Here is a 16,794-nt window from a genome sequence, read left to right on the forward strand (position 1 = left end):
AGAGTCGCTATCAGAGCTGTCATTGGAAATATATATTTTTTTTTCATGTTTGAGGCACCAGCTGACGTGTAATCCACCATGCTATAGCCAGCAGATTTTTTTTTTCGTCTAGATATTGGGTTAGCTACAATTTGACAAATTTTCAGTTGGGAGGAAATGACTGAATGTATTTTTTTTCTTCGTGTTTGGGGGGCTGCCGCCGCTCTCCCCCCCAGCAGAGTCGCAGCTGACGTTCACGAGGCTTTTTATTACTATTACCTGATGCATTCTACTAATTACCGTTTGAGAGGAACTTGGCCATGTATATCTGTTACTGGCTCTCGGACTAATATTTTAAATGTAATGCCACAAAAATATCTTGCGGATAAATAAAATTCATGTCAATCGAATAATCCATCGTTGTTTTATTGCAATTTAAAGTTCTATAGCTCTAAAAAAAACACCCTTTACAACATTATTCATGAAAATCAACGTCTTAATTACCGGGGATGCTGAAATCTTCGTCATCCTACCGATTCCCGTGGCCGTTACCAAACATTTTGGCATTTCCTGCTCGTTCCCGACTTAAGCCATCGTTTGCAGTGGTGGGGGGAGTCGAGAGGGGAACGTCGGCTAGGGAACGTGAACGGAAACACGACCAGCATCCCGACGCCTGTAGCTCCCTGGACAGCGTCGTATCTGAGCGTCTTCAGGCGAAACCAGGTAGGTCGTGTTTTGTGAAGTGTGCCCAACTAACCTATAATTCTTGTGCGAAAAGTTTCGAATCGAATACGGATCTACGCGTCGGATTTTCCAGTTTATCTGCTGAAAATTGGAAAATTCGCACCGGTTTTTCCGAAGGAGCATCGTTCCAGTCATAACCACCGATCTTTTCTCTAAATTTGGACGCCTGGCGTTCGGCCAAGTTTTTCGCATTACATCAACAAATATCAATTGGAAGATGTATTTTAAGAAATCGTTTCATCTGTATATGTTTTGCTGCATCTGGAACTTTCACCTTTTTTGTCCTGCTCACTTGTGTCTTCGTATTTGAGCTTCGCAGATTTTTTTTTTCAATTTTCGTATGGAATAGTTATTTCTGATGATGACTATCAGCCCAAAAGACTCTGGAAATTTGTTGATTCTAATATAACTAACAAAGCAGCATCTTTAAACAATTGACTGTCACTAAACAGAACTGAATTTTCAAAATTGAAAACGATTAGTATGAGCATAATAATTTTGAAGGAAAAAGTAAAAAATTCCTAAGTGAAAGTATTACAGGAAAATGGATTCAAGAGATAATATATGATTGAAAATATAAGAAAAGTACTGACTTGCTATCGGGAATTTTGAACGCTGGTTCATTCATACGCCCATGCGCCCTTGTAGGCGATCCTGTTACATATACAAACTATACTAAACTATACTAAATTAGTTATTTTGTTATATTAATACATTTTTCGATAATCTGTTCGAATTTTTATGGTTTTTAATCCACCTATACTAATGTTTACAAAGTTCTATTAGACTACAATTGCTGTTCTGAATGTTAATTCCAAACGATAATCTTGAATATGATAAATCAAAAGACTTTTCTTTTGTGTATTGTTACACGTATTGTTCTTCACTTCGTCATTTTCCCTTTTTTTTTAATTTCACCACTAATAATAAAAAGTATTTCAATTTTTCTACAGTTGTAGTCACATTTTAATCTATAGAATATCGAAAAAGTATCTGACGAACGTTTCGAACACGATGTTGTCATTTTCAAAAACAAAAAGTATCCATTCAATCCTTTCGAAAAAATACTTTTTTTTGTGTATTGTTACACGTATTGTTCTTCACTACGTCATTTTCCCTTTTTTTCCAATTTCGCCATTAATAATGAAGGGTATTTCAATTTTTCTGAACTCGTAGTCACACTTTAATCTATAGAATATCAAAAAGTATCTGACGAATGTTTCGAACACGATGTTGCTATTTTCAAAAACAAAAAGTAACTGTAAGTGACGTTGTCGAAACGTTATTTAAACCCTCAAATATATTATGTGAATCAAAGTGTGGTTACAACAAATTCAGTAAAGAATATTATGCCCATTGCGAACTCGAAAACTGAAAAAATTAGGTATACAACTCAAATTTGAAGCCTGTTTTCGCGCATGCGCTCAAAAAAACGCTCTTTATTTTTTTTGTAAGCATTCATACCTATTTTTTGAAAAATATTTTCAGATTTAGCTGGTAGAAGTGCAATATTTGAATATAATCCTTTTGTAATCGTCATTTGAAGACTGAAATCTTATCCGATTAGGCAATTTACCATTAAAAAATAAAAATCTCTTATGTTGAACAATTTGCAGTGTTTTTATGTTTGACAAGTGGCAGCCTGCCTCTTCGTTCGCTTGACAACTGCGCTGGGCTGGATATTCCAAAATAGAAACAGTAGAAGTGGGCTGAAAAATAGTAACTAGGCATATAAGACGATGTAGCAGACTACCTTACCTACGTAATCCTGAAATATTGTGAACCATGCTCTCTATTGGGAAACTAATCGATAATTCATATCAAAATAGAGGCCAACTAAATAATTAATCATTCTACCCAATTAATCAATCCGTGTAATATCATTTTTATGAATCAAAAAAATGAAAAATATACGAACATTTAGCTCCATCGGAATATAATGTTTTCGTGAACAAAATAAATATCTTATGGTTTTTTTATAAACGTTATAATCGATAATTTATAATTTGAAATACAGTTTCGGCTTTTCATGCGATGAAAATTCATATAATTGTTCTATCGAGGAGTTGTTGCAGCAAATAATTGTTAAAATTCTTTTTGAAACATGCCAGATACAATACCAATAAAGAAATTGAGTTAGTGAATAGATTTTTGTATGATTGTGAATAAATTCCGATATCTCTTGGATCAAGATGAATGAGACTACTTATCACTTCATAGCTTACATTGTTTGGCAGACATTTTCAATGCGTGGGTGTTTTTGAAATCTAATAATAAATCATTTGCCAAACAATATTATGAAACTGGGGAGTATCCGGTCTAATGCCATTATTCTTGCTTCAAACATACCTACATAATTTCTCCATAACATTTTAATTATAGTTTTGAACTAGATTTTGGAATTTTTCGGACGAGATAGATAACTATTTTTCGTATGCTAATTAGTCACGGAAAATGAATTATTTTCAAGAGTTCTCCAGCTACAACTCTCTTTTTAAAGACGTTAGTTCAGAAGTTGAATTATAAAAAAAAATCTTCAACGAAAATTGGTTAGGATTTTAATCAACTTCTTTTCAATCAAAACTGGAAAGAGGGATCACGATACGGGGCATTTTGTAACTAGGTTATGGGAAGTTTTCGGCTAGTTTGAACTTTCCATGTTGTATGGTTGAAGCGTAATAACCGAAGTTTCCTTATCGTTTTGGGTACAAGCAGTTCATTTCTCAGCAAGTTTGTTCCTCCTCAACTCGAAACATGAACATAATAGGTATTAAAGGCGAACATCACCAAGGGCAAGGTTGAATTAGCAGTATAGAATCAGGGTTTTCATGTAAAATGAATACCTACAAGATTGCACAAAAATCAACAAAAGATAGATTTTGTATAGTTGAGGATTTTTTTTTGTTAGACATCCATCCATCAATTCAAAACGATGTCGACAATGTTTTTAATTCATTTCATCATTTCCTGGAAATAGGTGAATTGATAGCTCTTACTTTGCAATTTATTTTATGAATCCACATCCAGTATCTTCGTAAAATCATGATTTCTTGTTTCGAGTTTATTATTTGGTATTAGTTCCGAAGTTTGAAGCTTCAGGTGAGCTTCTAGCTTCGAATGAGTTTCTCATGTAGCTTCTTACATCTATTTATTCTAGGTCTTTCTGTCTTCATTGTTTTTACCATGTATGCTCTTCGAGACATATTTCTGTTTCACTTTTTCCTTGATTTTTTCAATAGCTCTGTCTTTCTTCTGATATTCTGATGATTTGATCGAACCTTTTGCAATACCACATGAGAGTAGTGAGTCATTCTTGAAACCCTTGAATTTTCAGAGCTTTCAGCTTTGTATGAGCTCTGCTTATTCTGACAACAACAATATTCACTGTTAGAAAATATGGAAAGAATGTTTCCTTCTTCTTGGCCAATTTTTCATCGACAGGGCTCATTAGCGTTTAACATCTCTGTAACAAGATCACTAGCACAAGATGTCTTCTTCTTCTCTAACGTTGGTTTCTTTTGCAGTCTTTTCTCGTGAGGAAGAAGCAACAAAACAGCCGCCACCATGGATGCCATCAAGAAGAAAATGCAAGCTATGAAGCTTGAAAAGGACAATGCTTCCGACAAAGCTGATGCCATGGAGGGCCAAGCCAAGGATGCCAACCTCCGCGCAGAAAAGGTCAATGAGGAAGTACGCGAATTGCAGAAGAAGCTCACTCAGGTCGAAACTGACTTCGAGACTACCAAGACCAATCTGGAACAGGCCAACAACCTGTTGGAGGAGAAGGAAAAACAACTGACACAGGTTGGTATGAAAAGATCCATCAAAATTGTTTTCCCTGATTCTGGAACACCTTTGCTCTGTGACTTAACCTCGGAATGTCATCGAATGTCACTCTAGAATGCTCAAAGTTATTTCTTCCCTCAAGGTTGAAACTGAAATGGCCTCTCTTAACCGTAAAGTACAGACCATCGAGGAAGATTTGGAACGTTCAGAAGAACGTCTTGGAACCGCTACCACAAAACTGGCTGAAGCCTCCCAAGCCGCTGACGAAAGCAGCCGTATGTGCAAAGTGTTGGAGAACAGGGCACAACAAGATGAGGAACGTATGGACCAACTCACCAACCAATTGAAGGAAGCTCGTATGTTGGGTAAGTTCACCAAAGTGATGTTAAGGTAGTTGGTTCGCTAACAATGAATTTAGTTGACTAGCTCTTCCGGTTATTCATCTTCTTCTTCATCTGTAGTTCTACAACCCTGCGTGGGTTCTGGCTTACTGCACTATTACCTTCCACGTGGAAGTTCATTAGTTCCCTAACCACTAATCAACTATTACTTTCATTTTGTCTCAATAATTAGCAACCTAGCGTTGAATTGAACCCCTTTACCTACTAATTCCTAGTCCTATTGGAAGAACTAGTTCGGGAACTGAGAACTTGAGATTGAGACCAGAGAATACTCAGTTCCCAACTAATTCGTTTGTAACTTTCCCTGATGACTCTGTACGCTTCTTCACCACAAATACTAAACCTCCAATACAACTTTCAGCCGAAGACGCAGACAACAAATCAGATGAAGTATCACGCAAGCTGGCCTTCGTTGAAGACGAGCTTGAGGTAGCTGAGGATCGTGTAAAGGGTGGTGACGCCAAGATCATGGAATTGGAAGAAGAATTGAAAGTCGTCGGTAACTCTCTCAAATCTCTGGAAGTATCCGAAGAGAAGGCCAACCAGAGAGTAGAGGAGTTCAAGAAACAACTCAAGACCTTGACCGTCAAATTGAAGGAGGCTGAAGCTAGAGCCGAATTCGCCGAAAAGACTGTGAAGAAGTTGCAGAAGGAAGTCGACAGGCTAGAAGGTAAGAGCTTTGGTCTTTGTCTTCAGTTCTCTTCTTTATTGTTCTGACTGAATGATTTTTTCGAATGTTTTCTTTCTTAGGAGGTTAGAGGTAGTCAAAGGCATAAAATCATGTTTTTACGTGCGTTGAGAGTAATTAAAAGCATATAATTGAGGCCTACCAAAGAGTGCCTAAATAGGCAATTCGAACAACTAGCTCTACGAGACTGTTTTGTTTCAATTCTTCACACCACAGACCTATGTGTTGAATGATATGCAGACCACATCATTGCGAGGCAGAATGAGATAGATCTACTTCAAATTTGAAAATAGCATTTTCGAGACAACGAACACTGGAATTACTTTGACTACCTCTAAGTTCTTGAACTCTAGAACTCTTGAATGAATGCTTGTTCTGCTTTTACCTTTGTTTATCGCTTTCAGCTTATTTATTTTATTTTGCTTATTTTTGTTTTGCAGATTTTGTACTACGCGAAAAGGCAAAATATCATGGAATTGTTACGGACATAGACAAAACATTCGTTGAAATGTCATCACAAGCGTCTAAGAAATAATCTCAAAATTTCCACTTACACTTCCTCACTTAGATTTTAGAAAACAATAGAAAATCCCATACATTTTTGATATCGTCATTTATTTTCATAACATTATAGGAAAAGCTCGAAAATAGCCACGAAATACTCAATACATAGTTTCAAACATAAAAAAAATGAAAAAAGCGATTTATTTTTGATTGGCCGGTATCGATTTCATAAAGTTCAATACCATTCAAAATGTTAATCGTTTCACAACAATGGCTGCCTTTGCTTCTGCTTAAAAGCTTTTCATTCTGCTGGGGTTTCAATAGGTATGTTTTCAATGTTACATGTTGGTAAAAGTTCGAACGTATTACTTGTCTTATTCTTTGTTGGGTGATCAGTGTTTACGTCCATAATGGTTTCGATAGAAATCATATTCAGAATGAAACAATTGTTAATTTACAGTACCTATAGCTTAGAAGTTAGGTTTGTCTCGCGTTTTATGCAAATTTGAAATCCTATGTTTCTTTTATGAATTAGTGTTTAGGTACGAATCTTTTTTAGTTCGCATTTTGAATAAGCTTTTGAAATTGATGTATCAGATTCACCATTTCACTCCCTTCTTTTTTGAGACACACAGTAGCTCATCGCGAAACTACCCTGTAAAGGAAAATGTAAACCGAGTTCATAATGGTTCAGGTAATTTGAGATGTATCTGCACATTTATTTTTAACATTTTATAGTGTTGGCACATCTTCACGAATTGGGATTTTATATTTCTAGGTTTATTTAAAAATAGTATTAGGTATTGGCCAATTCTCGAGAGTTTACAAAAAAGCTTTGAGATTAAATGAGGAATGTAGCTAAAACGACTAATTTCATTTTCTATTTTGATCTTTATCTTTCGATGTCGAAATGGTGATGAAATGAAGAAATTTATAAAGCTGCTATTGAAAGCAGATAGAAAACATGAACAGGCTGTGAATTTTTCACTAAATTGAAGATTTCCATAATCGATAGAATAGATCGAGAGGCAAATATCTCTTCTGGATGGTTTAATTTTATCGTGATATGAATTTATAAACCAAAATCAAGGATTCGAATTTTCAATAAACATGTTCTCTAAATTAATTTTTAATTTTTTTACATTCAATTCTATATTTTATCGTTTTTAAAATTAATATCAACTATTTCAAGAATTAATTCATCGGAATGTACTCGAATTGTATGTCAACACAGTGTAATACTTTTGTTTATTGTCTTGAGCTTGTTTCAACTTTGTAAATGAACCTTCGCTTATATATCGATTTTGACTTATTTTCATTTTTCAGACGAGCTTGGAATCAACAAAGACAGATACAAGTCTCTTGCCGACGAGATGGACTCCACCTTTGCCGAATTGGCTGGTTATTAAAAAAATTTTTTTTACTACACGCGTCCATCTGAATTATATTTTTCATCCTCTTATATAAATCGCGCCCTGAAAATTTTGTACATCTGGCGATCTGGGCGGCCATTCTGTATCATGTATGTATGTATGTTCTGCTTTTTGAACTTGCAACTCCGTATTGTCTCTTGAATGACATTGTATAGACCTTTATTTTATCGAATTGTTTGTTTTGTTTATTTTAATAAAGTTGTAAGGAACCGATATCTGTTTTTTTTTTCATTGGAAATCATCGATTTTCTGCTGAACACTTCTCTCTTCTTAATCACCCAAAATTTTATAGAAAGGACACTTATTTGGAGTAATAAAGAGTTTTCCAATAAGAAGTTTGATTTTGAATAGCAGGTATCATTTTTGAGATTCAATAAGTAAAAACAACACCAGCACTAAAATTTAAACAATATACAGGGTGGCCATTTGAAAACGAAACAGGCGAGATTACAGACGAAATAAAGTTTTTCGATAGAAATGCTCGGACAGGTCGATTTCTGTTTCGAGGGGGACAACTTAAGATGTAGGTTACGGACGCATAGCGCTTCAACCCTTGCTGCTACAACCCCCACCCCCAATTTTTGAATAGGGAAGATGGGGTGAGTGATACCTCAATTTAAAGGTATTTTTATACTGATTTCAACACAGTAATTGTTTTTTCATTTTATGCATTAGTTCTCGAAATATTCATGCGTTAGTTAGTTAGGAAGGAAGCCACAGTCATGGTTGTTTTGAAGCTCAAAATGTCGATTTTTCACAAAACACTACAAGTGCCATGAAAACACCACTTCATTTTCAAATACTTAGTTAAGAATATTTCGAGAACTAATGCATAAAATGAAAAAACAATTACTGTGCTGAAATCAGTATAAAAATACCTTTCAAATGAGGTATCACTCACCCCATCTTCCCTATTCAAAATTTGGGGGTGAGGGTTGTAGTAGCAAGGGTTGAAGCGCTATGCATCCGTAACCTACAACTTAAGTTGTCCCCCTCGAAACAGAAATCGACCTGTCCGAGCATTTCTATCGAAAAACTTTATTTCGTCTGTAATCTCGTCTGTTTCGTTTTCAAATGGCCACCCTGTATACACTTCAACAACAAATTGAAACACAAGCAACAAAACAATCGCAATTTTGCAAGAAGAGTTTTCTCGAAGAGATGATTACAATTGGCCACCGAGATCTTGTGATTTAATACCTTTAGACTTTTTTTGGAACCACGTGCAAGAGAAGTCTATGCTAATGCTCCACAATCAATTTGAGGCCTTAAAGATGGAATTATTGATGTAATGCCCATAAACGTAAAACTCCATAGGGGAAAACCCAAAATCTACTGCAAAAATATGCACGCCCCTGCCAAAGTTCCTATATTTGGCAGTTTATTTTATTGTAGCACCTATATACTGAAGATCCTATCAATTTATGTTGAACCTGTAAATCTTTCCATGTCTTCGAGCAGTCCATTGGAATTCAGCACCCATTTGTATTCCTATCGCTTTCCATAAAGTAGGAAACGTCGAAGAAGCTATAATTGATCATCAGAACTGGGAATTTTTTCTGGATTATCTTCCGAACTCAATTATATCACTTAATAGATATCAGTCACGCGACCACAGTTATTTCCAGACTTATCTTTTTATGGGAGAACGTTCCGTTTTTACCGAAACTTTCTCTTTATTGAGATCAGTTTATCTGAACACATCAATGTTTATGTTTTTCGGATATTTTGTGGATCCAGATTTATTTCAACAAAAAGTGGATGATTTCAGATCGGCCAGAGATAGAAAAGATACACTCAGCGAAATGGAAACAGTTACCCAAGAATATTGGAAATAAGCAACAAATCTTCAACTCCCCATTTGAAATGAACTTAATAAAAAGAGCCACAGAGCTGCATATAGATAAAGGGTGTTTTTTCTAGAGCTATAGAACTTTAAATTGCAATAAAACAACGATGGATTATTCGATTGACATGAATTTTATTAATCCGCAAGATAATCTTGTGGTGTTACATTTTAAATATGATTTCTGGCATATGACCGCCACGGCTGGCTCGGATGTAGTCCAATCTGGACGTCCAATTTCCGATGATTTTTTTCAACATTTGTGGCCGTATATCGGCAGTAACACGGCGAATGTTGTCTTCCAAATGGTCAAGGGTTTGTGGCTCATCCGCATAGACCAATGACTTTACATAGCCCCACAGAAAGTAGTCTAGCGGTGTTAAATCACAAGATCTTGGAGGCCAATTCACAGGTCCAAAACGTGAAATTAGGCGGTCACCAAACGTGTCTTTCAATAAATCGATTGTGGCACGAGCTGTGTGACATGTTGGGCCGTCTTGTTGGAACCACAGCTCCTGGACATCATGGTTGTTCAATTCAGGAATGAAAAAGTTAGTAATCATGGCTCTATACCGATCACCACTGACTGTAACGTTCTGGCCATTATCGTTTTTGAAGAAGTACGGACCAATGATTCCACCAGCCCATAAAGCGCACCAAACAGTCAGTTTTTCTGGATGTAACGGTGTTTCGACATACACTTGAGGATTAGCTTCACTACTAATGCGGCAGTTTTGTTTGTTGGCGCAGCCATTCAACCAGAAGTGCGCTTCATCGCTAAACAAGATAAAATGGACGTAGTGCGCGATACGTATTCCGCACAGAACCATTATTTTCGAACTAAAATTGCACTATTTGCAAGCGCTGTTCAGGCGTGAGTCTATTCATAATGAATTGCCAAACCAAACTGAGAATAAATCACTTGACAGCTGTTAAATCGGTCGCCATCTTGAACAGTAATGCCAACTTAAAGTATTATACCTCGAAAAAAACACCGGTTATATCATAGAACCATTTTTTTAAATGTGAATTATGTCAGATGATATAGCATAAATCTTTGATATCAAGTAAGCCCACTGAAAAAATCTAATGGTGTGAGGTCCGGTGATCGGGCTGGCCATTCTATCGAACCTCATGTCCCAGTCTATCTTCCACTATATTTATTTTCTAGGTTACGTCTTACTGTATCATAATATACTGAGCAGAAGCACCATTTTACTAAAAATTCATCTAGATCATTTTCCTCACACCCCAACAGAAAGTAAATCGTTCTTTTGTTTCCTGATGATCCGTTTAAACGTTCTCAACAACTCTGAAAACATCAACTTTAACTGACTGAAACGTCAATTCATTTCCAAACAGGCCTTTTATGAAGTGAAATCCGCATAAATTGGTGCTATGACGTGTCTTAACACCAACAGAACCAGGAAACTAATATAATGGGGCTTTATAAAGGAAGCAAGAGCGCCAATGGGTAAGAAACTTTGGGTTATGAGAGTCTGAAATGAGTTGATTCGTGATATTATAACAGAGAACTCCGTTATCATAAACAGGTCCGGATTTGTGCACCCCACACGAATGTAGAATCATTTTCCTAAAGTATTTGCTCAATTAACGAGCAAGATGTTGCATGAAACGTGTTTTTTTTTTTGTATGCCATTTGGGAATTACATGTGGATCACGATTTTTGGAGAACAACCTCCACAGCTTTGCTGACACATATGGTCATACTTCGTTTAATTTTTAGTCTCATATCCTTCAATTATCGTGATCTTGTTGGTATAAACCTATGGCTCCAAGAGACGCCAAAACTCTTTCCCAATCAACCTCTTCCCAATGGATATGTTCTCTCGCAAAATCCAATCGCGCCCTTCGATGGGCTGGGGTAAGAGCTGGGCCTCTTGCCGCTACACGAGGCCTTAAATCATATTCTCTGAGGCGATTTCTTATTGTCTGAATGCTTTTTGCAACCCATGGGTTTGCTCAACCTGATTTTGAAGGAGGCGAGCGGTTGCAAACCGTTGTCTCAACGAAGAAACTCTCAAGTAATGTTCTTGAATGGCAGTTGTTACCCGTGGTCTACCCTGTCCTGGTCTTCGGACATTCATACCTGTCTCCCTGAATCGCTGCAACATTCTGGACACACTTGTATGGGAAACTCCAAACCTTTCTGCAATTCTTGTGTATGTCCACCCTTCTTCTCGCAAAACTACCGCTTGGGCACATTCCTCTTGGGTCAAATTGCGTGTTTCGCGTTGCATAGCGATCGAGTGTAGAAAATTAAACGAAAGAAAAACTATTGATCACTAGAATTGATCGAGAACAACTGATTTCAGAATGGAGCCAATACATTCAAAATCTGATAATCTCATCTTTTTTTATTCCTGCTGGGAAAAAACATATGTATTGAAGAAAAACGTTGAAAGTGGATAACATATGCATGCATAATTCTGATAGAAATAATTATCATTGAGAACACCTTCAGTTGTAGAATAAATTTGAGATTTTCATAATGTGCATCAATTCTTTTGCGCAGGTTATTTTGGGAAGAAATTTTAGTTCTCATGAAGAGCTTAGAGATCAGCTGAGCCATTGTTGCATTGTCCACAGGTTTATTTTTTTATGAACTAACGAGCAGAAACTTTTTTACAAACAACTGTAAGGATAGATATTTGAAGAACACTTAATTTGAAAAATATGTTCTAAGTACAGATTTAACCTCGGGTGTTGGAAGGCAAAATCGTCCTAAAGTTCGCCCCTCTACTTCGCCATCATACGTGTTCGAAGGGCATGTGTGTTCTCCCTCGAGAATAAGAAGTTTTTTGTCGGGCTGTGATATTCTGAAAGTTGAGGGCGTGCGTGTTCATGATAGGGGCGGTAACAGGTGTCGAAGTTTTAAATAAATACCGTCACCTTGTCACGGTCTAGTTCTAGTGCCACTGTAGCCTCGAAGGGTTGAACTTCGATCTCACTCATCACCATATCGAAAAAAAAAATTTTTATTGAATTTTTTTAGTATGAATTTTCTTCATATAAATCTAGTTCCAATTATGATTGGTAGTTTGAGTATAGTTTAGGTATGGTTGTAAGTTTTACTTGAGACCTTGTAATACTTCAAGTAACTTGGGGTGAGTAAAAGTAGTTGTGGAGTGTAGTAATTACTAACAAGTGTAAACTTCATGAGGTTTTTAGGTGACCGCTAAGATCTTTTTTGAGATCACTCATTACCAACCCGTCCTTATATTCTATTATGTCGCTCCGACCGTCTGTAAACACGATAACTCTTGAACGATGGAATTTTCAGATTGGCTCGGATCTCTGATAACGAGTTTGATTTCGTTAAGGGTAAAATCTAAATAGTTAATCGTTGTATCTCCTGAAATATTGATCGCAAACCCCTCAAATGAAGACGTTTTTCAAAGACAGAGTCCTGATCTAAAGCATAGTAAGGTTTCAAATGCGTAGTTCAATTCCACGAGAAGTGACAGCTTCGGGAATATTAACAATTTTTTTTCGAAAATTTCAGATTTTCACCTATAATTTCTGAAATAATGTACTAATCGCCAAACTGCAAGCATTAACGTGATCTACATAGTCGAATCAGTCAATAAAATGGTACAATAGTTCCATGAAGGAACTTTTATTTTATTTTTAATTTTCTATGTACCTATGGAAAATTTTACGAAAATTTTTCAGGTGAAATCGAAATTCGGCTAATCAGGGATCATCAATTCTGACACTACTCACCGATTTTTTGTAGACTTCACAGTTTTCAGGAAATTTAAACTCGAAATTTGGGGAAAATACAGTAAAAATTGAATTTCAGAATTTCGTGATCTACGTAATCGAATCAAATCAAAAAAGTGGTACAATATTCCCATGAAGGAACTTAAATTTTTTTCTTTCATTTTCTGAGGTACGGAAAATTTTCCGAATATTTTTCGACAAAAAATTTGAAATATTGGTTACAGACCCCTCGAATACAAATGTTTTTCAAAGATCGAGTCCTGATCTAAATGATCTGATAAGTTTCTTACTTTTTCATTTCAAACATATCTTTTCCTTCTGCACATACCTACTCTCTCGAAAAAGAAAAATACTAATTCTGTTAGAGATGAATAAATATGATCAAAGGCATTCGACAGAATCAAATGTTAAGCAGTTATCAACAGAGAATTCTTTATTGTCAAGATGCGCATGCACAGACAAAAAAATTACCAGAAATATTAACCTTATTCAGATTTTGATTTGAACCGAATCGAACATTTTGAAATTTTATTTCAATTTTCACATTGATTTTCAAATCTCATAATGTCCAAGTACTGTTGAATGATTATCAAAGTAAGGAATAATCTAACTCACAATAATTATATCCTACATCATGATACTAAAGCTCTATTCTATGTCCTCGTACCATTTCCAAATAGTTTCCAATAAAGTTCGATTGGTGAAAAATAAGATGGAAAAACAGCTGAAAAATATAATAAAGACAAATTATTAAAAGAGTTACATGAGAAGAATATGTAAAACTTACATTTTTGTTCGAAAATCCTCTTCAATAAATCAGAACATTATATATTATCATTCCCAACAAAATGACAACCAAATCGTCGATACCAAAGCACAGACTTCTAAGATCAAAAACTATGTCGCGTAAACAAGCACAGGTGATTGCGCGATTCTGCGAAATGAAAAACAGATTGCCAGCTACACCACGGGCGTAGCCAGGTTTCAGTTTCGGGGGGGGTTTTACATATTATAAAAAAAATCTTATGTTTTTCTTTTTAAATATATCAACTTTAAAAGAGCCAACCCATTCAGTCTATTTTCACTAGTTTTATTTTTCAAGTATGTTTTGAGAAAAAAAGCATTTTCAAAATCACTTTTTGAAATTTAGTTTATTTCTTTACATCGATTCCTATAAATTTATTTAGGAAAAAAATACCGTCGTAGTATTTATACATTAGAGTACTCAAATTCAAATTTATGAGTAGAAAGTTTATATGCAAAAAACCGGTAAAAAATGATAGTTATCACCTTTTTTGCATTTTTTTCAATGTTTTATCATGAAATTTTGGTGACAAACTTCAGATTCGAATTCTGTACCCCAGAAACAGAGATAAAAAATCGAAGAAATCAAAACTACCCCATCAACTGAGTTTTAGCAGAGATAGATATAATACGCCAATTTTGAACTATCGTTTGAGCCAGGCTTTTCGGACAAAAAACTTCATGGAAGAAAACGTCAGAAGATTAAATTTTTTTTGTATTTTTTTTTAATGTTCCGTCACAGAATTTTGGTGCCAAACCTCAGATTCGGATTCATAACCAAAAAAATAAAGGGTGTTTTTTTTAGAGCTGTAGAACTTTAAATTGCAATAAAACAACGATAGATTATTCGATTGATATGAATTTTATTTATCCGCAAGATAATCTTGTGGCATTACATTTTGAATATGATTTCTGGCATATGACCGACAAGGCTGGCTCGGATGTAGTCCAATCTGGACGTCCAATTTTCGATGACTTTTCCAACATTTGTGGCCGTATATTGGCAATAACACGGCGAATGTTGTCTTCCAAATGGTCAAGGGTTTGTGGCTTATCCGCATTGACCAATGACTTTACATAGCCCCACAGAAAGTAGTCTAGCGGTGTTAAATCACAAGATCTTGGAGGCCAATTCACAGGTCCAAAACGTGAAATTAGGCGGTCACCAAACGTATCTTCCAATAAATCGATTGTGGCACGAGCTGTGTGACATGTTGCGCCGTCTTGTTGGAACCACAGCTCCTGGACATCATGGTTGTTCAATTCAGGAATGAAAAAGTTAGTAATCATGGCTCTATACCGATCACCATTGACTGTAACGTTCTGGCCATCATCGTTTTTGAAGAAGTACGGACCAATGATTCCACCAGCCCATAAAGCGCACCAAACAGTCAGTTGTTCTGGATGTAACGGTGTTTCGACATACACTTGAGGATTAGCTTCACTCCAAATTCGGCAGTTTTGTTTGTTGACGTAGCCTTTCAACCAGAAGTGCGCTTCATCGCTAAACTAAATAAAATGGACGTAGTGCGCGATACGTATTCCGCACAGAACCAATATTTTCGAAATGAAATTGCACTATTTTCAAGCGTTGTTCAGGCGTGAGTCTATTCATGATGAATTGCCAAACCGAACTGAGAATAAATCACTTGACAGCTGTTAAATTGGTCGCCATCTTGAACAGTAATGCCAACTTAAAGTTATATACCTCGAAAAAAAAACACCCGTTACATACGATCGAAAAAATCAAACTTACCCATAACTTTCCTTTGAGGGGCACATGTGAGCACGAATTGACTGGATTACGTAGAGGTAATTCAATTCAAATTTCACATTACAAATTAATTGAACTGAGAGTGATAATTTCATTCACTTTTTACAAATTCCATTAAAAAATATTTTCGAGATTTTGAAAAAAAAGAAAGTTTTTTTGACATCTTCAACATTTCGGGGGGGGTTTGAACCCCCAAAACCCCCCCCCTGGCTACGCCCGTGAGCTACACCCTGATAAACAGATTCGTTCTTACCTACATGATTTTCTTCAACTTTTATCTCATTTCGGACGATTCATTATTTGAGGAATAATATAACATACAATAATAAGAGTCTTCATTATGATACGAAAACTGCACTCTATGTTCTCGTACTACATTTTACATTTCCATTTCCAATAGTTTGCTATTAACTTTGATTGACGATGAATAAGATGGAAAAACAGCTGAAAAATATGATAAAAACAAATTATTACAAGAATTATATAAAAAGAATCAGTAATACTTACATTTTTGTTCGAAAATCCTCTTCAACAAATCACAATAATATTCATCATTCTCAACAAAATGACAAAGCACAGACTTCTAAGATCAAAAACTGAATCGCGTAAACAACCACAGAAGACGGTAGAATGAAAAACAGATAAATAGATTCTTACCTGCATGATTTTCTTCAACGTTATCTCAATTTGGATGAGTCATCATTCTTGGATTATTAACATATAAACAGATGTTTGTAAAAAGAAAACATTTGTTTTCAGTTATACGTTAGGTACAACTATGATTCGAATTTTGTATTGAAAAAGAAAAATTAGCTGCATTTCTTATAGGGAATATTTTTCCTGTACAGGGTGTAACATAAGTGGTTGGCCATAGCCTAGTGGTGAATGCAGGTCATCCAGACCTTTCAGAAGAGTAGCTTGTTGTGTATTTCAAGACTTAATTTTGGATATACAGGGTGACTCATCAAAATTGGCCTAAATTTCTGATATCCATAACTTGGAAATCAGCAATCGAATTTTGTTTAGATTTTGTGGGTTTGTTCGTCTCCTACAACCATTCAAAACGTTGAGTCGATTTACTTCACAGC

The 16,794-nt window shown here is 35.7% G+C and overlaps 1 protein-coding gene and 1 long non-coding RNA gene across 4 annotated transcripts; one reads left to right on the forward strand and one right to left on the reverse strand.

The window, feature by feature from the left end:
* Positions 1 to 548: 548 nt before the first annotated feature.
* On the forward strand, positions 549 to 7,748 carry LOC123675885 (tropomyosin-1). 2 transcript variants are annotated; one of them, XM_045611443.1, is made up of 5 exons: positions 549 to 702; positions 4,248 to 4,527; positions 4,652 to 4,874; positions 5,272 to 5,580; positions 7,429 to 7,748. In XM_045611443.1, exons 2-5 carry the CDS (start codon positions 4,288 to 4,290, stop codon positions 7,509 to 7,511), a joined length of 855 nt encoding a protein of 284 aa, XP_045467399.1. In that variant the 5' UTR covers positions 549 to 702; positions 4,248 to 4,287; the 3' UTR covers positions 7,512 to 7,748. The 2 variants fall into 2 exon arrangements, with proteins under 2 accessions (XP_045467399.1, XP_045467398.1); XM_045611442.1 differs by lacking the exon at positions 7,429 to 7,748 and adding an exon at positions 6,039 to 6,203.
* Positions 7,749 to 13,710: 5,962 nt separating this feature from the next.
* Positions 13,711 to 16,114, reverse strand: LOC123675886. Of its 2 annotated transcripts, none has more exons than XR_006746825.1 (3): positions 15,964 to 16,114; positions 13,916 to 14,062; positions 13,711 to 13,852 (listed from the first exon to the last, which is right to left on the reverse strand). It is a non-coding gene; the product is annotated as an uncharacterized LOC123675886 (long non-coding RNA). The 2 variants fall into 2 exon arrangements; XR_006746824.1 differs by having other exon boundaries at positions 15,960 to 16,114.
* Between the last annotated feature and the right edge of the window lie 680 nt (positions 16,115 to 16,794).

This window comes from Harmonia axyridis, chromosome 3 (assembly GCF_914767665.1).
Source record: "Harmonia axyridis chromosome 3, icHarAxyr1.1, whole genome shotgun sequence".
NCBI lineage: Eukaryota > Metazoa > Arthropoda > Insecta > Coleoptera > Coccinellidae > Harmonia > Harmonia axyridis.